The 25,368-nt window shown below is 45.5% G+C and overlaps 1 protein-coding gene across 3 annotated transcripts in view; it reads left to right on the plus strand.

The window, feature by feature from the left end:
- The window catches only part of podxl (podocalyxin-like), a 162,874-nt gene that overhangs the window by 125,881 nt on the left and 11,625 nt on the right, over positions 1-25,368 (plus strand). For all 3 annotated transcript variants that reach the window (XM_041202741.1, XM_041202742.1, XM_041202743.1), the window contains 2 exons: positions 19,334-19,493; positions 23,869-23,924. In XM_041202741.1, the coding sequence (XP_041058675.1) occupies positions 19,334-19,493; positions 23,869-23,924 (216 nt within the window). The remainder of the gene's footprint in view (positions 1-19,333; positions 19,494-23,868; positions 23,925-25,368) is intronic.

Genomic DNA, 25,368 nt, shown 5'->3' on the forward strand with positions numbered 1-25,368 from the left:
GGGCGGGCCCCAATTCGCCCGCCATGCTGTCACCTCGCTGCTTCATCACGGCGGGCAGCACATTCAAAGTACAGCCGCGCGCACACCTCTCAGTGCTTCCAGCCCAGGACTGCTGCACAGAAGACATGGCCGTGAAAGGCCCCTGGTTTAGTGACGTGTCCCGCAACTGCCTTTTGGATGCCCACCATGACATCCTCTGCCCTCGCTCTGACCATAGGAGGGGCAGCAACATTAGCACTCCAACTTGGTAGGCGATGGCAGTGGTGAACAGAAGAGGTTGGTCATCCAATGCAGATAGAGGCTGAATGATCTCATCAGTGCAGCCAGGGTATGGCAACCATCTCATCACTCTCAACTCACACACTCAAGCCCATCACATATTCACTGGCATCTCACTCACTGCCAGCTCAAAAGACAGCGCCACCCATTCTCACACACACACCCTCACATCTGCATCAGGCCTGGTCTGCTCTGGAGACTGCCTCCTCAGTCCTCACCATCTTGAGAGCACTTGCACAGATCAACTTGTGCCCCCACACACACCCTGGAATACCCCACTTCCCCAGCACAGCCCTTGTCCTGCAGCCTTTTCCCTTGCCTGAGGCCAGTTCCCCTTTTCTCCAAGCGAGCCCTAGCCCTGCAGCCATTGAAAAGCCACCCCCGCCTTATGGCTGGTCTGGTAGGTAGAGACCAGCCCCAGAGCCCCCCTAATAGTGATGTGGTGCTGCCTGTGAAGCCTGGCGCTGATGACCACGCGTGCTGCCCAAAGCAAGGTGGGCAAACAAACCTCGGAGTCCCAAGTGAAGTGCAGCCACCCTTATGTGCAGTTGTGAAAAGTGTCGATGTGCTTTCACGCCAATGTGCTCAAATGATCCAGCCTGGAGGGAGGATTCCAGCGATCTGGGCTTTTAATGATATGCAGATGTATTACAGTGAGGTTCCTGACATCCAATGGTGGGAAACGCAGCCCGCCATTGACAGGTAGAGCGGATGATTGCAAGCTGGTTTCACCATATTGTCCACTTGTGCCACCAAACACACCTGATGCCAGCGGGCACAGAAAAATTCTTCCCTCTGGGTGAAGAAGTGCTTCCTGACATCACCCCTGAGCAACCTAGCTCTGATTTTTATTTTACAATTCCTGTGTTCAAAAATAATACCACAGTTATCCAATCACATCACAGACAGAGTTCGCTCATGATCCAGCTCATTAACGGGGAGTAAATGTGTGCTCCATTTATGGCTGGAGGCAATTGCCTAATTTTTCCCTGTAGTCATGACGATTTCTGGTGCTTTTTACTATTTTGGCCTTCAAGCCAACAATAACAAGGGGAAGGGATGGAAAAACAAAGGCCGGGTCAGTACAGGGGCTGCTTTTAACCAATTCCTCACTTCCAACTCAAAAGCATCCAATAACGACAAATGGGGCACTGACTCAACTTGTGAACCACGGAGTGGTGCATGTTTGGAGGGGTCGACTGGAAATTAATAGGGGTGGGGTTGAGATTCCCTTTCAAATGCTGGCCCATGCCTTCTAATGACTAGCAATGGCAATGGATTGGAAATTGTGCTGTTAAATCAAAGTTCTGTGCCACAGAAACCACAAAATATTACCCTGAAAACTAGATGCAAATATTGGGTTTACATTTATTAATCCAGCATCAATATCTTTTGTCAAATGACTTAAGGGTTGCCCAATTTGGAACTCCGCTTCGTGATCTTTGGAAAGATTGAAATTTTCACCAGAGAATTGTCTCCAGTATTGTGAAGTGTGACTACCATGTTAGAATTGGACTTCCCCTCAGTCCTTGCATGGATCCTGGTCTGTGTTTTTTTCAAATTCTTTGATGGGATGTGGGCCTCATTGAGAAGGCAACTTGCTACCCATCACTAATTGCCCTTGAACTGCATGGCTTATTAGGCCATATTTCAGAGGGCAGTTATTGTCAACGACATTGCTCTGAAGTCACATATAGGCCAGACCAGGACAGCAGACTTCCTTCCCTAAAGGGTATTAGTGAAACAGCTGGGTTTTTATGACAATCAGTGATAGCATCATGGTCACCATTATTGATGACTAGCTTTCAATTTCAGATTATTTTTAAATTGCACCCAGCACCCATGGTAGGATTTAAACCCATGTCCCGAGAGCATTATCCCAAATTATTAGACCAGTGATATTACCACCATGCCACCTGTGTTCTTTAATTGACCTCATGCTTATATTTCCAAGAGGCAGTGTCTGAGTAAAGTGAGCTGCTCATTTGAGTCTCAGTTCTTGTTTCAGTACAGGATGTTTATTTTAGATTTTTGTCACTGTGGGAAAGAGGCACATTCACTTTCTGAGCATGTAATTTAAATCTTGTCAAGCTTATTTTTTCATATTAAATTACCAGCACCCTCACCAAGCCCTTGTGCTCAGGAGTTCCAGGCATGACCCTTGGGTCAGTGTTGCAAGCAACATCATTTGAAAGCTGTCACTCCATTTATTGTGCTAGGTCTGTAGAGCTTGTGCTTAGTTGACAGGATAAGGGTTAATTAAGTTTGCACAGAGATGTGGGAGTTTGGGAAGTCTTATTAATCTTCTGTTTGTTTAGCATTTAAAGGAATACTTCAAAGAAGATTTGCAAAGCCCGGGTAATTTCTAGTGTACCGATATATTGCACTATAGCAAAGCTGGAGTCAATGGGAATCAGGGAGAAAGCTCTCTGCTGGTTGGAGTCATACCTATCACAAAGGAAATTGCTTATGGCTGTTGGAGGTCAGTCATCTCAGTTCCAGGACAGCACTGAAGGAATTCCTCAGGGTAGTGTCCTAGGCTCAACAATCTTCAGCTACTACATCAATGACTGTCCTTCCATCATAAGATCAGAAGATTTTTGCAGATGATTGCACAATGTTCAGGGCCATTTGCAATTCCTCAGATACTGAAGCAGTTCATGTCCAAATGCAGAAAGACCTGGACAATATCCAGGCTTTGTCTGACAAATGGCAAGTAACATTTGTGCTGCACAAGTGCCAGGCAATGACCAACTCCAACAAGTGAGAATCAAACCATCGCCCCTTGACATTCAATGGGATCACCATCACTGAATCCCCAACTATCAACATCCTGAGAGTCACCATTGACCAGAAACTGAACTAGACTAGCCGTATAAATACTGTGGCTACAAGAGCAGGTCAGGGGCTGGAAATTCTGTGGCAAGTAACTCACCTCCTGACTCCCCAAAGCCTGTCCACCCTCTATAAGGCACAAGTCAGGAATGTGATGGAATACTCTCCACTTTCCTGGATGAGTGCAGCTCCCACAACACTCAGGAAGCTTGACACCATCCAAGACAAAGCAGCCCACTTGATTGGCACCCCATCCACAAACATTCACTCCCTCCACCACCGACGCACAGTAGCAGCAGTGTGTACCATCTACAAGATGCACTGCAGGAATTCATCAAGGCTCCTGAGGAAGCTCCTTCCAAACCCACGACATCTACCATCTGGAAGGACAAGGGAGCAGATAGATTGGAATACCGCCACCTGGAGAAATTCCGCTCCAAGTCACTCACCATCCTGACTTGGAAATTTATCGCCGTTCCTTCACTGTTGCCAGGTCAAAATCCTGGAACTCCCTTCCTAACAGCACTGTGGGTGTACCTACACCACAGGGTCTGCAGCGGTTCAAGAAGGCAGCTCACCACCACCTTCTCAAGGGCAATTAGGGATGGGCAATAAATGCTGGCCCAGCCAGCGAAGCCCACATTCCTTGAATGAATTTTTAAAAAGTGAGGTGCAATGCCATCAAAAGATCTTGATTGGATGCCAAGCCTTTTTGAATCCAAAATACCCAAAGGCTGCCTCACACCATTTCAAAGTTGCATGAGCTGCAGGAGAGCTCCAGTCTGCTCCAAGCTGCATTTTGAGGGAGCTTTGCTTGGGATCTTTGTTAATCGTGCAGTTCCACTTTTCTAAAAGTAGCCAGGAGCATTTGCATCTCTCACCCCTGCCAGTGTCCTAATACTGAAGGTGTGCAGCCACTGGAGCTTCAACATGTGTGCAGAACTCCCTTACGTTATGCTGCTGTGTTGAGTGTACAGTTTAAAAAGGATAGGTATGTTGCAGCAGGCAAACACTGCCCTTGTGTTGATTGCTGCTGGATAACTGCAGTCTTAGATTAAGCCTGAAATTTAAATTTGCAATACTGTATAAGTGACTAAAAGACATGATGCCACTGACAGCTTCACATTGAGACACTTGCAGTGATGCTTAATTCTGGATTTCAGGATGAATGGGATGACAATGTAGAAATGATTACTTTATATAAAATTGCATGGAATACACAGCACAGAAACAGGCCATACCACAGGAACCTCTTCCCACTTTACTTGACCTCAACCTTCTATTAATTCCTCTTTCCCTCATGTTTATCTAGTTTTCCTTAAATGCATCTATGTTGTTTACCTCAACTCTTCCTTGTACCACTGAGCTCTACTTTCTGGGTAAAGAAGTTTCTTCTGAATTTCCTATTGGATTTATCAGATAAACAAGCTTGCATTTACAATAGTGTCTTTCACATCCCAAAGATGTGCCAAAGCGCTTCCCAATCAACGAAATACTTCTCAAGTGTCACCACTGTTGTAACCTGGGGAACTACGGTTGCCAATTTGAGCACAGCAAGATTCCACAAAAAACAATTAGGCAAATGAATGGCTTGTTGGTGTTGGTATGCAGGACAAGTGTTTGTCAGGTCACTGAAAGAACTCTAACAGTAGTAACAAAGCTCGCTTTAAATGTGTATTCTTTGCTGAACTTTGCTAAACATTTTTATAAATATTGCTGATAAAAGAGACATGTCAAAGCTTTCATCTCGCACTCAAAAGAACACTTTGTAAAAATACCAATATAAGGGGAAAATGACAATTTATACTGTATGAGAAAAGTGCTGATTGGTTGGCAGTTGGATTCTGATTGGTAGAGGCATTGCCATGGAAAATGCACCAGTGATGGTGACTAACAGTTAACTGCCAATCATTATTTGGAATTTAAACTAGGTAGCTTGACCCTGATTTATTAAGGCATTGCCCCAAGGAATAAGACAGCGAATGGCTGTCAATTATTTTGTTTAGCTGAAACAGGCGCAATGTGTCTACATGTTCTTTCTGTCTGCAAAGAAAAGGGCCCCGTGTATTAATATATGTAGCTTCCAGTACATGCAAATGCACCACACTGCGAGCCCAACTGACAACTTTAATTTGGTTGTCAGCCTAATTCTTAGCACATATAGCAAATGTTGTCCAATCGCAGAATCTCATTTAATGTTGCACACTGTGTTTTGAGTTTTGTAAGCACGGGTTGGTTGAGTATGGTCTGTAACTTGCTCATTGTGAACAGTGGCTGGGACATGCTGTTTGATACAATCCGCCAGTCTTTGGGGCATACAGTCTTCATACCTAGCATCACACTGACACTGAAATTCATATGCCACATTACTCATTTGTGTAACAGACAGAACGTCTTTTTGGCTTGATGGCAGCATCCTGTTAGTGGTGAATACCACTCGTGTTGCTACTGCATTGTAGCAGCATGAAACAGCAAGCTTCACCTGTTGTTCAAATTTTTGAGATACCATTCCCTTCAGGATAATCTGAGGCAAGTTGAGCACCATTCAGGGCTGAAATGACAGCCTTGGGTCCATTCATGATTTTGCATGATTTACAACGTGAAATGACCTGATTAGGGTAGCCACTATTCCGCAGGATGCCTTTGATGTGCCTCATTTCAGCATCTAGCTTGCATGGTGAGCAAATAGCTCAGGCCCTATTTGCAAGGTTGCCTATAAGACCAATCTTATAGCGTGTGGAACTGTAAGAATCCCGGCGCATATATTGACCAGTGAAGGGAGACTTGCGATTGACCCTGGTAGAGAATCCCTTGGCAGATTTCTCAACTAGTACATCGAGGAAGGAGAGTTCATTTGACTGCTCCATTTCAAAGGTGAATTTGAGCGCAGGATGGAGCTCATTAAGACAAGTAAGAAAATTATTACATGCAGCTATGGATTTAAATATAGAAAACATAGCATCCACATATCAGAAGTATGTGAGGAGTGGGAAGTTAGGTGTCATTTCATTGCAGACATGGTTCTCATGGAACCCAATAAAAGGTGTTTGTGAGAGCTGAGCCTAGAGGGAATCCCATGGCAACACCATCCAGATCGCCATGATATAATGCGGCAGTGCAAATATTTATGGCTTTTTAAAAAATATTCATTCACAGGATGTGGGCATCACTGGCTAGGCAAGCATTTATTGCCCATCTCTAATTGCCCTCGTTCAGAGGGCATTTAAGAGTCAACCACATTGCTGTGGGTCTGGAGTCACATGTGGGCCAGACCAGGTAAGGTCAGCAGATTTCCTTCCCTAAAGGACATTAGTGAACCAGATGGGTTTTTACAACAATCAACAATGGTCATCATTAGACTTGCTTTTTTAAAAAAAAATTGAATTCAAATTCCACCCTCTGTCATAGTGGGATTTGAACCCAACTCCATAGAGAATTATCCTGGGTCTGCTAGATTACCAGTCTAGTGACAATACCACTACACCACTGCTTCCCAAAGGAGTGGAAAATTAAGTAGAACATTGGTGAATGGGCTAGCAATGTCAAATGAGCACATGGACACAGCATTGCTATAAATATACAAGCCCTGTATGGCCTTCACAAATGTGAAGGAGTCCTTCACCGTGCATGTGGTCAAAACCGGTTGTTACAATTCGCCCAACCATTTGGCCAATTCATGTTGTGTAGGACCTGTTGCAGATAAGATAGGGTATGAAGGGACATCACTTTTGTGTGTCTTGGGAAGCCCAAACGTACACAGGTGTAATGAACCATGAGGACAAACCCTATCATATATATCATGCGGTGGCTCATTACTCTTACACACGTTCAGCTAGTGCCTTTTTTAGCTTATTTCGAGCAAGGCTGTCCGGTCATGTTGAGCAGCAGGTCAAATGGATATGAATTTGGACCCATCATTAAGAATGGCGTGCATTTTGTTGATATAGTCACGTTTGTTAAGTATGACTATTCCCATCCCTTTACTGATGTGTATGTCCAGGCTGGTCTTAAGGCCTCACAGCACTGTAAGACATTCACGTTGCATGTGAAAGCCAATCAGGTCGCTCGGAATCTCGAAACATGCATGCGCTATATTAGCTAGGTACACTTTCAAGGATTCAGTGTCTTCAGTGACACTGGTTTGTGGCAGGATAGTTGGGAGTAGAGGAGTTCAAACTTAACAAATACCTCTTCCCCTTTGATTTGGGATGAAATTTAAGCTGTTTCACACTGCCACTATGTAGTAGCAACACGAATGGTATACACCGCTAACAGGATGCGGCTTTCAAGCCAAAAATATGTTCTGCCTATCACACGATTGAGTAATGTGTTTTATGAATTTCAGTGTCAGTATGATGCTAGGTATGTAGGCCTAAGTGCTAAAGACTGGTGGGTCATATCAAACAGCATGCCCCAGCCGCTGTTCATAATGACCAAGGTACAGACCATACCCAACCAGCCCGTGCTTGTAAAACTCTAAACACAGCATCCAACATTAGATGTGATTCAATGATTGGACAACATTTGCTCAATAATCCTCAGTGTGCTAAGAATTAAGCTGACAACCAATTTAAGATTGTCAGCTGGGTTTGCAGTGTGGCACATTTGCATGTACTGGAAGCTACATACATTAATACACAGCGCCCTGTTCTTTGCAGACAGAAAGAACATGTGCACACATTGCTCCTCTTTCAGCTAAACAAAATAAGTGATGGCCATTCACTGACTCATTCCTCAGGGCAATGCCTTGACCAATCAGGGTCAAGCTGCCTGGTTTAAATTTCAAACAATGCTTGGCAGTTAACTGTCAGTCAACATCACTTGTACATTCTTCATGGCAATGCATCTACCAATCAGAGTCTATGTGCCAACCAATCAGTACTCCCTTCCCATACAGTATAAGTTGTTGTTTTCCCCTTATGTTGGCATTCTGGTGATGTGTCCTGATGAGTGCAAGACGAAAAGCTTCAACATGTCTCTTTTTCAGCAACACTCAAGTTCTGTACTACCTAACAACTCTTTATAAATATTACCAAATTTTCTCAGGAAGAAATTAATTTTGTTTGCGTACTTTTTGTACCGTTCCTTAATGGCCAGTCCTTTGCCATGCCAACTGGTCTCAGCTACATCGGGGTTGCTCAATGTCAAAGCGGAGCATTATGGTGCAACACATCAAGATCCCCATCTAATACAGAAACACAGGGTTCTCGCCCGCAGTTCTGCATGTGCTCAGTTCCCAATTTCAGTCATGCCGCTGTGAAGAGCCACTTAGTGGAGGCCAGGAACTCTTCCAAGGGGAAGGAGGGAGCATCACACTAAGGTTTGATCTTGCATTGTTTTTTAACCATCAAGGTCAATGCCCATGGGGTAATTTATGAGAAGAGAGATCACAACCTGAGGAACGTCAAGGAAAAAAATGGAAAAAAAAACCTTGAAAATAGTGGGCCTGGCTGCCCCATGAAGATCTGTTAATATTTTCACATTTCCTGCGTGTAACAGGTCCACTGACCATCTGTATTTCATGTTGATATGAGCAATAAAAACATGGAAAGCGCTTGGTTACATCTCCAGCCAGTCCTGATTCTGGCGATCTAAGTCATGTTAATGGTGGAAGAGCTACCACTAACCACCCAGTGCCTGCTTTAAGAAAGGAAAAGGCACCAAGGGCTAGATATCGCCAGTAATTAGACGGTGCCCTTTACTGCTGTAAAGTGTTGAGGTCAAGTGAGGACAGGACAATGCTGGCCTTCTGTGTTTAGGATCATACATGAAGAACGGGACATGTGCTGAAGGACATCCAGTAGCTGACACCCCTGTACCCCAGCATGAGTCAACGCCTTTAACAAAGCTGAGGAGATGGGAGGAAAGAACCAAGATGAAACAAAAGTAATCCGTGATAGGTGAAACTTTGCAATCAAAACACTGGCTTTCTGGGTGGGCCTTTATTTCAAGGATTTTGATCAGCACTGACATGTCAAATCAAAACAAAGTTGCATTCATCAACCTGCTGAAAAAGTTTAACACTCTCCTATCCTAGAATACTGTGCTTTATGCCTCAGAGATATGCAGAGATGAGACCAGTTTCTATGTCTGAAGAGGAGCTTTATTTACAATGCTTTTAAAATGTCTGCACTCATGCTTACAGCTTCTTGTGCCCATTTAGTTCCTCTTTCTCTCTGTAGTCACCTAGACTTGACTAAAGGCACAAGGAGAACAGAGAAGAGTCAACAGGCGCACACAATCAAACACTGAACAATTGAATACTACACAAGATGTGCCATTAAACTGAATATCTGACATATATTCAGCTGAAGCTTTGATTTGATGGCAAGAGCAATGCTTGTAGCTAAGGGTGTCCACCATTAAAGTTCCTTTAGAGAGAGAAAGACCCATTTTTCAGAGACTTCCATTCTAAACTCTGGATTCCCACAGATGAAAACTTATTAAACAGCAAGGAGAATCATCAACTGGAAAAGGAGTGGCATTGAGTAAAATAGAAACCTAGGATTGGCACAAGTAATGTTGGCACATGAGGGTTTGTCATCTTTGTGCCCAGCTTCTTTGTCCTGTAATTGGATTAATGTCTCTATGAAAATAAGCAACAAAAGAATTACACATGACTGCCCTGAGCATTTCTGCGCTACTGTTTGTCCCACAGCATTTTAAGCCCTAAGATTTAAATCTTGCAAAAAGCTTTCTTTCTTGCCTGTTGAAAAAAACATTTAAACCTCAAGAGGATCAGTCCTTAATCCCCCCCTCCCCCCCACACCCCCACCACCCCCAACCTGCCAGGACTTGTCAAAGAATCTTGAATGGGAATCTTTATGTTGATAAGTATTTTATTTTATTTTTTTTAAATAGTATTCACAGATCTTTAACAAACTTGGCCTTTGGAGTCCTCTCAGAGCCATGATGTGTGCTGAACATACCCCAGTCAGGCACTGTTGGGGAAACAGAGTTTAGCAACCCCAGGCTATGGGATTGAAAAATCAGCTTCTGATGTCCATCTGCTGACTTGTGATGAGATCTGAGGTAGAGGGTTAGCTGGAGTGTTTCTCAGGGTCGCACAGCCAAGTGAGACTCACCAGTCCCCCACACGAGGAACGGCCTGTGCCAATGGAACATTAGCGGAGCTCGAGTCAGTGCTGTCTTTCCAGTCAGACATGAAACCAAAATGTCTGTCCTCTCAGGTGAAAATCAAAGATCCCATGGTATTCTTTCAAAGAAAAGTACGAGAGGTTTCCATGGTTTCCTGACTAATATTTATCCATACAATAGATGTTCTGGTAATTTATTACGTAGCTACAATTGTATATGCCTTCAGTGAGACCATACCTGGAGTACTATGCGTAGTTTTGATCTCCATATTAAAGGAAGGATATGCTTGCATTGGAGACAGTAGAGCAAACTTAACTAGATTGGTCCTTGGGATCAGTTGTCCTATAATGACAGGCTGAATAAATTGGGTCTATTCTCCCTGGAGTCCAGAAGAATGAGAGGTGATCGCGTTGAAACATACATGATTCTGAAGGGGCTTGACAGGGTAAACACGGAGAGGTTGTTTCTCCTGGCCGGGAGGTCTAGAACCCAGGGGCACAGTCTCTGTCAGGGTATGGGACGGATCATTTAGGGCTAAGATGGGGAGAAATTACTTCACGCAAAGGGTTGTGAATCTTTGGAATTCTCTACCCCAGAAGGTTGTGGATGCTCCATCTTTGAATAGACTTAAGGCCTGAGATTTTGATCTTTCAGGGGATCAAGGGTTATGGGGTGGGGGTGGAAAAGTGAAGTTGAAGCCAACGATCAGCCATGATCGTATTGAATGGCAGAGCAGTCTGGGCTGGCCATATGGTCTACCCCTGCTGCTATTTCTTGGGTTATGTTCTCTCTGTTATTTGCAGGAGCTTGCTGTGTAACAAATTGGCTGCCGTATGCCCTACATTACGACTGTGACCACACTTTAAAAGTATTTTTATTAGCTGTAAAGCACGTTGGGACGTGAGGAGGCTGTGAAAGGGCGCTATATAAAAACAAGTTTGTTTTTTTTCTTTCAGGAGAGAAGAGTGAGGGGAATTCCTGGGGAGTCAGCAAAATGGGGGTTAAATCAGTGCCAGCTTTTTAAAGAAAAAAGAGAGAGACTGAATTCTCTAGTCTAAGCATTGTGAGTTTAGAGTGTTCCTTGGCACGGTGCTGCTAAACATTCCTGCTTCAGGGATCTGGCTAGGTTAGATAGCATTCTCCATTTTATCAGAGGAATTGGCTACTCCCTGACAATAGAAACACTGCCTGTTTCGGAGAGGATTTTACCCGGAGTAATGTGCATTCCAAAGTGAGCTGCTCGACCTCACACATACTGACATGGGAAGGTACTCTGAAAGCCAGCTAGCCGACTGCTTGAGATTAAATTCAAAGTTCTTGCAAGGTTCTCTTTGACTCTATTTTTTTTTTCAACCACTTGCATTTATAGAGCGCCGTTAATGGGATTAAAATTTCCCAGGGCACATTAGGGACAAACAAAGGTGACAGCATGGAAATGTCAGGGCAGGTTCCTGATGAGAAAATGTTAGCAGGGCTATGGGAAAATGGTGAGTGGGTGTGCGACTGGGTAACCCTTATCGAGAGTCAGCACAAACACAACCGACCAAATGGCCTCCTTCTGTTCTGTAACAATTCAGTGGGCTGTGCTTTGGGCAGGGGTGGGTGGGGGGGAGTAATCTAAAATAGGGTGGATACCCACCCACTACTCCCCCCCCCCAACGCCAACATCACCCCCATAATACGGGGGGGAGCAGAGTGGGTGGGCACCAAAGTCAGCAGCCCACCTACCATACTTAAATAAGTAAGCAAGACTCAATTAGGCTTGTTGCCAAGTCAATAGGCCCGGATAATGCTCTGCCCAAACCATAAAGCGTTTGGCGCGGGCAGCTGGGTAGGAGCGGGCAACCCGATTTTTTAATTAAGTTCTTCTTAGGGCAGGAAGGCAGGGGGCTTTGCTCTTCGGAGGCTGACCCCCAACCCCCCCACCCCACCCCACCCCCAAGTATGAACCCCCTCTTCCTTCCTACCTGTCCACAACTTTAAACCCGCCCCTTCCTCCCTACCCTACCCCCTCCCTGACCTACCCAAAGCCTCCCTGCCCAAGACCCTGGACTTACCTGCTCCAGGTATCCATGGAGCTCCTTCCTTCCTCTCCTGAAGTCCCAGCAGTGGCCACTGACACACCCTTGGTGCTGCCGGAACTGATGGAGCTGCCAGCCAACCTGGTCGGCCGGCAGCTCCAGAGGGAGAGAGACTTCCAGTGAAGGGCAGAAGTACCACTTGGCCCTTGTCTAGCTGCCTGGCATCGCATGATGGCTGTGGGGCAGGCCGGTGTAAAGCATGTCTGCTCCATCCTGACTTTGCTTCTGGTGGAGGGGGAGGAGACATCGGTGCACTCCTCCCCCCATTTTGTTCAGCTTGTGTTTCTAGAGAGCCAAAAGCTTGGTCAAAAAGCTTAAAGAGCATTTTAATGGAGGAGAGAGAAGTAGAGGCGAAGAGTTTGATCAAACTATGTTGGAGAGTGAGGGTGTTGGTGAACACATAAGCTTGGAGGTGCCTGCTTGTAGTGTAATATGGAAAGATAAGGTCAGCAAGTTACATTTTCCATTCTAAATCAGAGGGTTAGAGGTGAATTATCATGCCCACTGTGATTTTCTGTGTTTTGTGAGGGTAAGGGTACTGCTGGGGAAAGGGACTTTCTTAACCTTCAGTTTGCCCCTTTCGCCAGTGACAGCTTTAGGCATTCCAGGCCAGGGGAAAGGGCAGTTAGACTCAAAGGGAAGCTTTCTCTGCTTTTTTGCAACAGTACATCGTAATATCTCAACCTCAGATGAATAATTCCCACCCCCTCACCAACGTGGCATCTTCTAGCTCCCATGCCAGCCATTTCATGAGCTCTAGGCCTCACTATTCCAACATGCCCCTGGCTAATCTCTCACATTCTACCCGCTGTCAAGTGATGTCGTTTTAAACTCCGCTGCCTGAGTCTAAGTGCGCACCAAGCCCCTGTCACCGAGCACCCTTGTGCTCGCCAAAACAAAAACAGAATTACCTGGAAAAACTCAGCAGGTCTGGCAGCATCGGCGGAGAAGAAAAGAGTTGACGTTTCGAGTCCTCATGACCCTTCGACAGAACTTGAGTTCGAGTCCAGGAAAGAGCTGAAAGCAACAGGTTGATTTTATTCAAGCGAGGGTTGATTTTAAAATTCCCATCCTATTTTCAAATCCCTCCATGGCCTTACCCCTCCCTATCTCTGTAATCTCCTCCAGTCCCACAACCTTCCGGGGTATTTTCACTTACCTAATTCTGGCCTCTCAAGTGTCCCTGAATTTAATCGTTGTTCAACCATTGTCTTCAGTTGCCAGGGCGCTAAGCTCTGGAATTCCCGCACTAAACCCCTCCGCCTCTTGACCACCCTCTGGTTCTTTAAGGGGCCCCTTAAAACCTACCTCTTTGACCGAGCTATCACCATCTGCCCTACCATCACTTCATGTGGCTCAGTGTAAAACTTTGATTCATAACATTCCTGTGAAGCGCTTTGGGAAATTTTATTAAGCTGAGCACACTATTAGAGATATAATTTGTTGTAGTAAATGAGACTGACAGGCATCCCGAGTTTTTAGACTTTTCCTCTGAAGTGAACCCAGGTTTGTACTTCAGCCCCTCAGACTACAGAGAATCCACCACCTCCCCACACCACCCCACACCCCACCCCCCCCCACCCCCCGGCCACCCCATCAAGAGCAGACGGATTGGTCACAGCCCTTGCAGTCCCAGCAGCGCCAGACCTCAGTAGTGGGCACTGCTGGGGCTACAGGCAGACACAAGGAAGAAGAGCGATGGCTACTGAGTTTGCTTACGTTTATCACTTAGGCAGCCAATGATGAAATAGTAGGCAGTACAAGTATTTGATCCAATCTCATTGTGCACGGTAACAGTGTGTTGGTGTCAATGTGAGGGAGAACACCGGGGTTTGAGCGATATCCATGAAAAGAGGGTGCCTCGCTAAGTTTGATCCTGTGACTACTTGTTGCTATGGTATATACCAGCTGGCAGGTTTGATTGACAGCCCTCTGGGCACCTTGCCAAGTGTGATGATGGAACCGTCATATCTGAATTATTGCACCACCTTTAGTTTTGCACTGTGATCGGACAATCTAGGGCGATTGATTCCCTGTCATTCACTGAATCTGAGAGAGAAACATGCGAACAACAGATAAAGGTCATCTTCACAGAGAGAAATCCTAGCAAGGCCATTCATGTAAAAAGAAAGACTTGCATTTATAAGGCTGGATTTTACAGGGTCGGGAGCAGAGTTTTGGGGGGGGTGGGGGGATGGGTGGTGGAGGGGTGGGGGGTTGTGGATGGTAGTGTTGGGGGGGAGGGGGGTCGCAGGGAAGTGGAGGGTTGGACTGCTTGCCTCCCCAGAAAGAAAGTTGGTCCCAAATAGGCCAACTTTTAAAAAGCCTGCCCGACAGCGATAACACACTGGAGGAGGGCAATGAGTGTTGGACTTCAGCCCCTCAGACTACAGAAAATCCACCCCCCCCCCACCGGCCCCCACCCCCTGGCCACCCCATCAAGAGCAGACGGATTGGTCACAGCCCTTGCAGTCCCAGCAGCGCCAGACCTCAGTAGTGGGCACTGCTGGGGCTACAGGCAGACACAAGGAAGAAGAGCGATGGCTACTGGAGGCAGGTAAGTCCCAGGCTTTTAGGGCGGGGAGGGATCAGAGGGACAAGGAAGGGGAGGGAGGGGATTGGGAGCCGAGTTCTGGAGAGCTAGCAGAAAGAAACAAAGTGGGGGCATGACATCTTGGGGGAGTGCCCCCCAATTCCTGCTTTTTCAAAGAAGCCCTGTCAAAAACAGCTTTCACACTTTGGCTCGCCTGCCACTGCCCAGCTCTTTATGGCAGTGGAGGTGGATTGAGGCCCCTAACGGCCAGTTAATTGGGCAGTTAAGGGCCTCAACAAGCCTAAGGTTGGGCAGCCTAGTGGGCAACTCACCTATCCCGCCACCCACCCCACCCCACCCCCCCATGCAATGGAGAACAGGTCATGGGTGGGTGAAAAGGAGGTGGACTGGGCACTGAACATATTTTACATGCTTCCCCCCATCAAAAACACACCCAGCGGGCACCATAAAATCTAGCCCATAATCACTGCTGTAATGTAAGAAGCAAAGAGACCAATTTGTCCCACAAACAGCAATGTGATAATAGTCAAACAATCTTTTTTTGTGAAGTTGATTAAGGGATAAATATTGGCCAGGACGCTGGGGACAACTCTCCATCTCCTCTTGAAAATAGTGCCAAGGGATGTGTTTTTTCACAGAGCTATAGAAGAAATCGTACGTCAGATTATTTAGTTCATAGCTTTTGGCTTGCTGATTAAAATGTCTATTTTGTAACAGTCTGTATATTCAGTTTACAATGGCTGACTCAGAATCACCCTTTAGGTGAATAGAAGTTATTTTTACTCTCATGCCTAGCTGAGGTAAAGAGAGATATGTGACCTGCTTTTAATCTGGAGCAGGAATCAGGCAGGCAGGAGCCAAGACAAGCAACAGGTGATAGTGTTTGGAGTTGTTTGTGAGGTGTGGTTCACAGGACGCATTTGAGGGAGGTTTGACGGTTTGTTTGTAGGGAATGTTTGAGTTGCAGAGAGGTACAGGAGCAGAGTGAATTACGACAGCCCCATCAACAGTGTAACAGGGAAGTTCAGTAAGTGATTCCAAAGTTTCAACCTTACAGCTGTTTGAGAGGAGTACCCTCGACTGAGTTAAGATACAGGTGCCTCTTACCGAATCTCACACTGACCACCAAAGGTCAACAACAGCAATGATTGAATATTAGTAAAATCTTATACAGCTTACATTATACCCTTCTTTAATAATTCTACAGCTCCAGTGGCCATTTTATGGTAATATCATGTACAGCTGCCAGTAAGAGATAAGAAGTCAAGTGTTTACAGATGAAGCTGTCGTAAGCCAGCTTGCTGCTGATAAGTACTAACTATTCAAGCCTCTCAGCCCTCCTAACAGAGAAGTCTCTGTCTGCTCTTTCTTTCCCAGAATAGGGGTAAACAGGCACATGTTTTGTTTGAGAGTTCAGCATATGAGAAATATCATTCATTACTACAGCAGTTGTTAACAAACCCATTCAGATTTGGAAAAATTTTCCAAATGTCAACAGTGGCAGAATTTAATAGACGTTTCTTTACCAGAAGCTAAGCCAGTGATAAATCATTGTCTGGTCTGTTCTTGTATTAAAGCTGTAGAAGCCCACAGTTCTTCCCCTGTCCAATGTGGTGGGACTGCACCATGAGAGTAGATGGGTACTTCCAGAGCTTCTGTGTCAACTGTGCTCAGTGGGTCGGGCTTTTGCCTCTCAGCCAGAAGGTTGTGGGTTCAGAACCAGACTGCACTCCCAATGCAGTACCAAGGGAGTGCAGTGTGGTTGGACAATAACGTACTTTTTGTGCCATCAGCAAGCTTCCTTGTCAACAGATGAAGACATCGAAATGCATGGTGTAAATGAGTTAAAGACAATAGAAGGAACTTGCATTTATGCAACACCTTTCATGACCTCGGGATGTCCCAAAGTGCATCATTACCTAGTAAACACTTCCATGAAGTGTAGCCGCTGCTGCAATGTTGGAAAATGCAACAACCATTTGTGCATAGCAAGCTCCCACAAACAGCAATGTGATAATGATAAGATAAACTGTTTTAGTGATGCTGATTGAAGGGTAAATATTGGCCTGGATGGAATCACGCAAAGGGATTTTTTTACTCTTCCCCTTGCTCAATTCACCACCCCCCCCCAATCCATTGAAGGCATGGGGATGTGTACCCTCAGTAGGAGATATTAGTCACTTCGTAAACCGTCCAATTCACTGAGCAGGTGTTACATGTTGTCAAACTGAGCCATAGAGACTATAAAAGGGCATAAATTCAATTCCCAGGAGTAAAAATTGTGTTAGGTGCTGGCACTGGTGAGCGATATCACATGGGCTGCATGTTACACACCCTATCCGATATTCCGTTCCGGTTCGGTCAGTGGAATGGAATTTTGGGTGGGGTGTATAATGGATGGCTGCCAGCTCCATCCTAACACTCCAGGTGAATTTCTCAGTTCTCCCCACCCCCCAGTCTCTACCGAGCTGGTTGGTCGCTGTTGGAGGTGTAACAAATGGCCTGAGTGCATTCCAGCCTATGAAGAAGAAAAATCACTCAGGGTGCCAATCCTGACTGGCACTGTCTGGGAAGCCATCCTGGAAAATGTTGTGTATGTGTAGGTTTCACTGTGAGAGCATGTGTTATAACCATTGGGAAAGACTGAACAAGCTGGAGCTCTGTGCTCGAGAACAGCAAAGGCTTGGGATGAACTCATCGAAGTCTTTAAAGTTACAAAGGGTAGAGATAGAGAAAATGTTTCCACTTGGGGGAGAATCCAAAACTGGGGACCATGACAGTCATTGATAAATCCAATGAGGAAGTCAGGAGAAATGCTTTTATTACACAGCGAATGTTTAGAATGTGGAACTCACTGATACAGCTGTTGTTCAAGCGGAGTTATTTAAAATCCCAGAGAGAAACTCTAAACAACTGTCATAACCTATATTTTCAATTAGTATGTTTGAGATGCAGCTCAAAATTCAGGAACAAGACCTCTCGAGAGATTTTTATATCAAAATAAATATGATATTTATTAATTTACAATGAGGTATTAAACACATACACATGGCTACAAATTACTACCATCATAATTTTCAACAAATTCCCAAATTAATCTCCACTAAGGCAACAACAACCCATAGACTTTAAGCAGACACCAGGCAAAGCATTTTCACCTTACAAATTCAAATTGAGGTTCCTTTCATTTTTGTTCCTTTGCAGACAGTTGTAGGCTTACAGGCTTTGCCCTTACATGCCCTCTGCTTCTTTATTCTATCTGAAGTCAAATAAACAATTGACTTCACTCAATTTCTTTTCAATCCTGTGAGGCACACTAAATCTTGCATTTAATGTATCACCTAGTACTGGAAACCTTCACTTTCATCATTTGCTGTGATATCTTTAAATGTTCCCTAGCCAACTCACATGCTCTGTTCAAGCTTTCCCTGAAATTTGATACATAATCCAGGAGAACAGTTTCTAAATTTTGACCCACCAATTTCTCATGAATCAATTTCAGTAGTCCCCTTACCTCATGACCATAAACTAGTTCAAAAGGGCTAAAACCAGTCAATGCATTAGGAATGTCTCTAATAGCAAATGACAAAAATGGAAACCCTGTATCCCAATATTGTGGATAACACTGACAGTACGTCCTCGTCATAATTTTTAAAGTTTGATGCCATCTTTCCAAAGCTCCTTGTGACTCTGGATGATAAATTGTTGACTTAAAATGTTTTATCCCCAAACTGTCCATTTCTCCCTTAAACAGCTGTGAGATGAAATTTGACCCCTGTCCTCACTGTATTTCTTTAGGTAAACCAAATCTTGTAAAAAAATTTAATTAACTCCTCCGCAATATTCTTGGTTATAATATTCCTTAAAGGAATCGCTTCAGGAAACCTGGTAGACACATCCATTATTGTCAGTAAGTACTGATTTCCTCTTTCAGTCTTAGGGAGGGGTCCTACACAATCAATTGTGACCCTGGTAAAAGGTTCTTCAAACGCTGGTATTGGGATTAAAGGTGCCGGCTGAATAGCACAGGCGCTTTTAAGGGGAAGATGGATCCATTACATGAGGGAAAAAGGAGGATATGCTGATAGAGTTATATGAAGCAGAGGTGGGAGGAGGTGCAGTTGGAACATAAGCACTTATGTAAATCTAGAACAATCTGGCCCAAAGAGTTCCAGCCTGTTCAGTTGGGCTGTATGGTCTGTTTCTATGTAGGAATATCTTACTCGATGCTTAGCATCTCATCATATACTGGTTTTTAGGCAAGGTAGCAGATGCTACTCAGCAGCTGTGGATTACATGCCAACAGGAATCAGAACCCCAGGAGAGGATGGGGGGAGACAAGAATTTGATAGAAACCTTTACAATGTCACTATGTAAATGTAGGACCGACTGACAATGAGCTGCAGCAGGAATGTATCCACTTATTTCTTACATGTAGCTTGAAAATATTCTAACGGCTTGCCTTAATGTGGTTTAATAATTCTAGAACGGCTACCAGAAGGAATACGGAGAACGACTGGCTGAACTGCTCTGCTCAAAAATTAGTGAGAAAGAAAATCTCAACATATTTAATCACTGCGAGATCAAACTCAGCCCCGTGGAAGAATTCAAGGAGAAGAAGCTAAATGTCGACATCTCTTTTAAAGGTTGGATTGTTTGTTAACATTTTGTACCCACAATGATTCATCCCCATCTGCTCCCAACTCTATGGGAACTGGTGCCTAAGCACAAACTGAAAGAATCCCTCACTATTAACATCTTAGGGGCATTGACCAGAAACAGAACTGGACTAGCCATATAAATACTGTGGCTACAAGAGCAGGTCAGAGGCCAGGAATCCTGCAGCGAGTAACTCACCTCCTGACTCCCCAAAGCATGTCCACCATCTACAAGGCACAAGTCAGGAGTGTGATGGAATACTCTCCACTTGCCTGGATGAGTGCAGCTCCAACAACTCAAGAATTTTGACACAATCCAGGACAAAGCAGCCCTCTTGATTGGCACCCCAACCATAAACATTCACTCCCACCACCACCGCTGGCAGCAGTGTGTACCACCTACAAGATGCACTGCAGCAACTCACCAAGGCTCCTTAGATTTTCAAATCCACAACCTCTACTATCTAGAAGGACAAGGGCAGCAGATGCATGGGAACACTCCCACCTCCAAGTTCCCCTCCAAGCCACTCACCATCCTGATTTGGAAATATATCGCCGTTCCTTCACTGTCGCTGGGACCAAATCCTGGAACTCCTTCCCTAACAGCACTGTGGGTGTACCAACACCACACGGACTGCAGCGGTTCAAGAAGGTGGCACACCACCACCTTCTCAAGGGCAATTAGGAATGGGCAATAAATGCTGGCCAAGCCAGCGAAGCCCACATCCCATAAATGAAATTAAAAATCTCCCCATTTTAGCTCAGCAGGTGAACACACAGCCCACTCCTCAGTTGGAATTATTCCCAACAGACCAGCAAAGATTCCATCCCTGGTTTGCGCTAAAACCAGCAGAGCCACTGCTGTTGACCTCAGCATACTGTATGTGCATGAATCACAGAAAGTTAACATGATGTACAGCAAGCAATTAGAAAGACAAATGGTGTATTACCTTTTGTTACAAAGGAATTGGAATATAAGAAGTCTTGCTGCAATTATACAGGGCATTAATGAGGTCACGGCTGGAGAACTTTGCGTAGTTTTGGTCTCCTTACTAAGGAAGGATATACTGACCCTAGACGGGACTGGTTCTGAGGGCGAAGGAATTGTACTAAGAGGGTGGAGCAATGGTTGAGTAGACTATGCCCATATCCCCTGGAGTTTAGCAGAATGATTTCATTGAAACACTGGAAATCTCAAGTGTAGATGTTGGGAAAATGTTTCCCCTGGGGTGGGGATTCTAGAAAACAGAGTCACAGTCTCAGAATAAAGGGTCAGCCATTTAGACTGAGATGAGGATAAATTTCTTTATTCATTGAATTTTGAATCTTTGGAATTTTCTATATTGGAAACCTTTGGATGTTCAGTTGTCAAATGTGTTCAAGAGTCTTTTTCCTCGAAAGGCAGTAGAAGCAAAGGGCGGAATCGTCCCAGATTCGCACTAAGTGTAGTAGCGGGTAGGTGAAATGACATTTGAGCCCCCCACCCACCCCCACCCCCCCCACCCCAAGGAGGACGGCTTTTCACGCCGTATCATCCCAAACCCGCCACATTAATTATGCCTTCCCTGGGAAACATGCCGTTTCCATGGCGAGCAGGCTCTCATTCGCCCACCACGACATCACCTCACCACTTCATCACCTCAGGCGCCATTTTTAAATTCCAGCCACGCGCACACCTCTCAGTGTTTCCAGCCCACGACAGCTGCAAAGAAGACATGGCCCTGAAAGGCAAGAAGTCTGCAGCCTCCAGGTTCAATGACGCGTCTCTCAAGTGCTTTTTGAATGCAGTGGAGGCTCGCCGTGATGTCCTCTACCCCCCGCTCAGGCCGCAGGATGGGCAGCGACCTCACTAATCCTGCTTGGGAGGCAGTGGCAGCAGTGGTCAGCGCCAATACCCTGCAAAAGAGGACAGCCACCCAGTGCTGCTACAGAATGAATGGTCTCATCCGTTCCACCAGAGTAACTCACTCTTCTCATCACTCTCAACTCACACACTCACAAACCCATCACACATCCACAGGGACCTCACACCCCAAGGGACAACACCACTAACTCTCACACACACCCTCACATTTCCATCAGGCTCATATCCTCTCGAGCTCACACCCTCATCCTGACCATAACTCCGCTCACCACACAAACATTCCACGCAGCACCATGTGTCCTGCTCACACTCTCTCCAGCTGTTTTCATGCAGGGAGAAGCTGGCTCACATCGGCAAGGGTTCCGAGACCGGAGGAGGTGGGTAGGGGGGGGTCGGTGTGTAGTGTGGCCCACATTAGGCCCCTCACTCACTTTGGGGAGTGTGCCATTGCACTGACTGGTGAGGACGTGGACCGTGCCTGTGGTGACGGTGAAGTCAGTGGCAAACACCTTAGTGAGGGTGCTGCACCATACCATCCCTCTCTCAACGCAAATGTGGGTGCTCTCTCTCCTGCTTTTGACTCTGCTGCCATGCATTACTTGTCTCACAGTTACACAGTTATAACAGCCCTACAGAACAACACCCAAAAAAGCATGTTTGGTCAAAAGTATACAATTAAACTACCTTTCTGGCAACAACCCCTCATAAATTTTTAACCATAAAAATTCAGTATTACCCAAGTCAAGGGATTCTCGTCACGTTAATAAAGTTACACCTCACGACTTCCCAGACACTTCCACTCTGATGTGGAATTCCAAAAGGAGGTTCAGAAACAAAGTGTTTCCTAAAACAAAGACTCTCCCGGCTTAACACTGGGTGGCAGCTTCCAATTCAAAACCTTCACAGTGTCTCAGCAGCTCACACAGGGAGAAGCTGACCTTCAGTGGGCACCCCTCACCGCCCCACCCACTCCTTCCCCCCTCCCCCCGCTAACAACAACTCTTTGCAGTTAAACGCCCCTTTCCTTAAATATCTTTTTCCCTTTTCATCTCAGTTACATTGTCCTCAAACCCCTTTGACACTCCAATGCCCCAAATATAAAAATCTTTCATGTTTTCTATTTTGCCTCTACATATCAGGTCAATAAAACTTAATATACCTTCCCCCATTTACTCATGGAACCCCTGTAGGATGCAAATATTCCTCGGTACCTCTGAACTCCCTTTTGAAATTGAACAACTGAAAAAATCAATTTCCCAACTTATCGCAGACTTCAGATCTAACCTATTTACTTGTAATTCAAATGCACCCTAGCCTCTGTTTACAAATGCACAAACCTAACACCTTTAACCTTTCATCTCTTAGACATCACAGACAGCCTGTCTCCAGTAACCTTCCCCCTGTTTAATTAAAGCTGGACACATACACACCCCCACAGCTTTCCACATAGAAAACATAATCACAAAAATGTAAAAATATACATTTCTCATCACAGCCAATGATCTTGTTGATCAGGTTGGTTGGGCCAAATAGCCTACTCCATAAGACCATAAGACCATAAGACATAGGAGCAGAAATTAGGCCATTCAGCCCATCGAGTCTGCTCCTCCATTCAATCATGGCTGATAAGTTTCTCAACCCCATATTCTAGCTCCTATTGCCTATGTTTTTGTGTGGAACAATGGCAAAAAGTTGAGAGGAGCTACATCTTTGAGCACGCTTTTGGTCACCTGTCCTAATATCTCCTTACCTAAGCCAATGTTAAATTTTGTTTGATAATGCTCCTCGGAAGTACAGAGTTGTCAAACCTCCCAGATCGCCCTGGAGTCTTCAGGAATTAAGGATTGAACTCCAAGACTACGTGAGCAACCTGGCAGCCAAATGAGAGGAGGATGAAAAAGTTGTGTACTCTTAAAAGAAATTCCCTTGAACACTTTGGTTTCTTAGTTATATAAAGATCAGGCATGGGAGTGAAGGCTGGTTGGCTGATGGTCAAGAATGATCCAATCAGGTGATAGAAAGAGCCTCTTCACTTAGGAGGGGGCAGTGTGCCATGAGGATGGACATATAAGGAGATGTTTTGGGGGGAGGTGGGGGGGTGGGTGGGGGGGGGGCTCGGGTGGTGGAGGGGCAGTTACAGTCAGCAGGTCACATGATGAAACCTTCAGTAAGAAACCCAACCAGATTTGACATTGCTAGTGGAGCCCCTTGAGATGTTTGGCCACGTCAAAGGCACCATAATAAATGCAGGAGCTTGTGCTGTCGAAGAATTGGCTGGGAGCAGATGGACATAACCATCTATGCTGCCTGTCCTGGCTTGCCCTCAGCACCATTCCAAACCGAGAGGGAGGGGTCAAATGAGGAGCCAGAGCATAAAATGCTACCCAGGGGTTCTGCAGTGCGTGACCTTTTACAGATTGGAAACTTAACCTCAGCCCAAACAAGGAGAGCGGGTCAAACAATGCTTCTCGTTCCTAAAGTGTTATTTTTCCTTCACAGTTGATGAAAGCAAAATCAAAAAGGCTCTGACAGATCTGAAGGGAAATCTGAAAGAGGTAATTTTTAATATTACTGCATATTCTAATTTTTAAACAATGTAGAGTGTTTGGACTGATTCAGTTACATGTGCTGGATGATTCAGAAACAAAGACATATCAGAAAGTCAAAGATGAAAGGAGAGCCATTGATCCCACTACATCCAGGAATGCCTATTCAATCATGGACTTCCCCCTTGCAGTTCATCAGTTCATGACCCGCCCCTTCCTTTCCCCACACTACTTTAAGGAAATTCAATGGGGCCATTAATTGTTCTAAGCGTTGCATTCCTGACAGAGGAAGCTCAGATGCATCATTCTCCAGTGTCCATTAAAGGGAGAAAAATGAAGCAGCCGCCTTTATATATATATATGGGGATATTTCAACCGTACCACCCTCCACACCCACTGACAAAAGTTAACAAAACTTGAAATCAGGGACAGGTAGGCCACCCTTCCTAGAGGGGCAGAGGTTTAATTTTAAATGGCAGGGCCATGTTCTGAAGACACCATGATCAGGACAGGATGCACACATGGTTTGAACTGCCACACTGTCTCGTGCATGCCAGTGAAAGCTAGCAGCAGGCATTTTGTGCCCAGATCACTGCAGGCCCAAGTATGTTATCTTTCGCAACTTGTGGGCTGGGAGAAGGGGGATTGCCGCCTCTGACCCCACAAGGGAACATCTGCTTTCTACTTACTTGTCCCGTACCTTCCTCTTTTTGCTTTTTTGCCCCCCACATTCGTTCACGGGATGTGGGCGTCACCAGCCTGGCCAGCACTTGCTGCCCATCCCTAACTGCCCTTGAGCAAGTGGTGGTGAGCTGCCTTCTTGAACCACTGCAGCCCGTGTGATGATGACTTTGTGACGATACGAGGGCAGCTGTCTCGTCTGGGAGATCTAAAGCAAACTGCTTCAAAATCCGGACCAGGGTCAAGAAAGGCCATGTGATCGCCCCTATACAATTTACAATCTGGCAGTGGTTATTCACCTCATCAAAGATCAACTGCCTTCTGGCGTTGGCATTAAATGTCGCCTAGATGAAAAACTAACCTCAGCCACCTCCATGACAAAGCTAAACTGACCACCGTAGACATCATTGATCTAGTTTGCAGGCGACTGCAGTGTCGTTGCCCAGTCTGCACCAGATTTGCAAGTCGCTCTTGATCTTGTTAATTCTGCAAACACAAGAAACTCGGCCTGTCCTTGAATGTTGCCAAAACAAAACTCATATCAACCCACATCTGATTAGCCAAATATTCCACCTCCCATATATACTGAAGGAGAGGCTCAGGAGTAAGTTGACCACATCCCACAGCTTGGCAGCCCCCTCTCTCAAAAGGCCACCATTGACGAGGAGACCCAACACCGGATCAGCGGCACCAGCTCAGCCTTCCACAGACTACAGCAGTGAGTGTTTGACAACAAAGATCTCCGCAAGTCAACAGAAGCCCTAGTGTACAG

Source organism: Carcharodon carcharias, chromosome 13 (genome assembly GCF_017639515.1).
Source record: "Carcharodon carcharias isolate sCarCar2 chromosome 13, sCarCar2.pri, whole genome shotgun sequence".
Lineage (NCBI taxonomy): Eukaryota > Metazoa > Chordata > Chondrichthyes > Lamniformes > Lamnidae > Carcharodon > Carcharodon carcharias.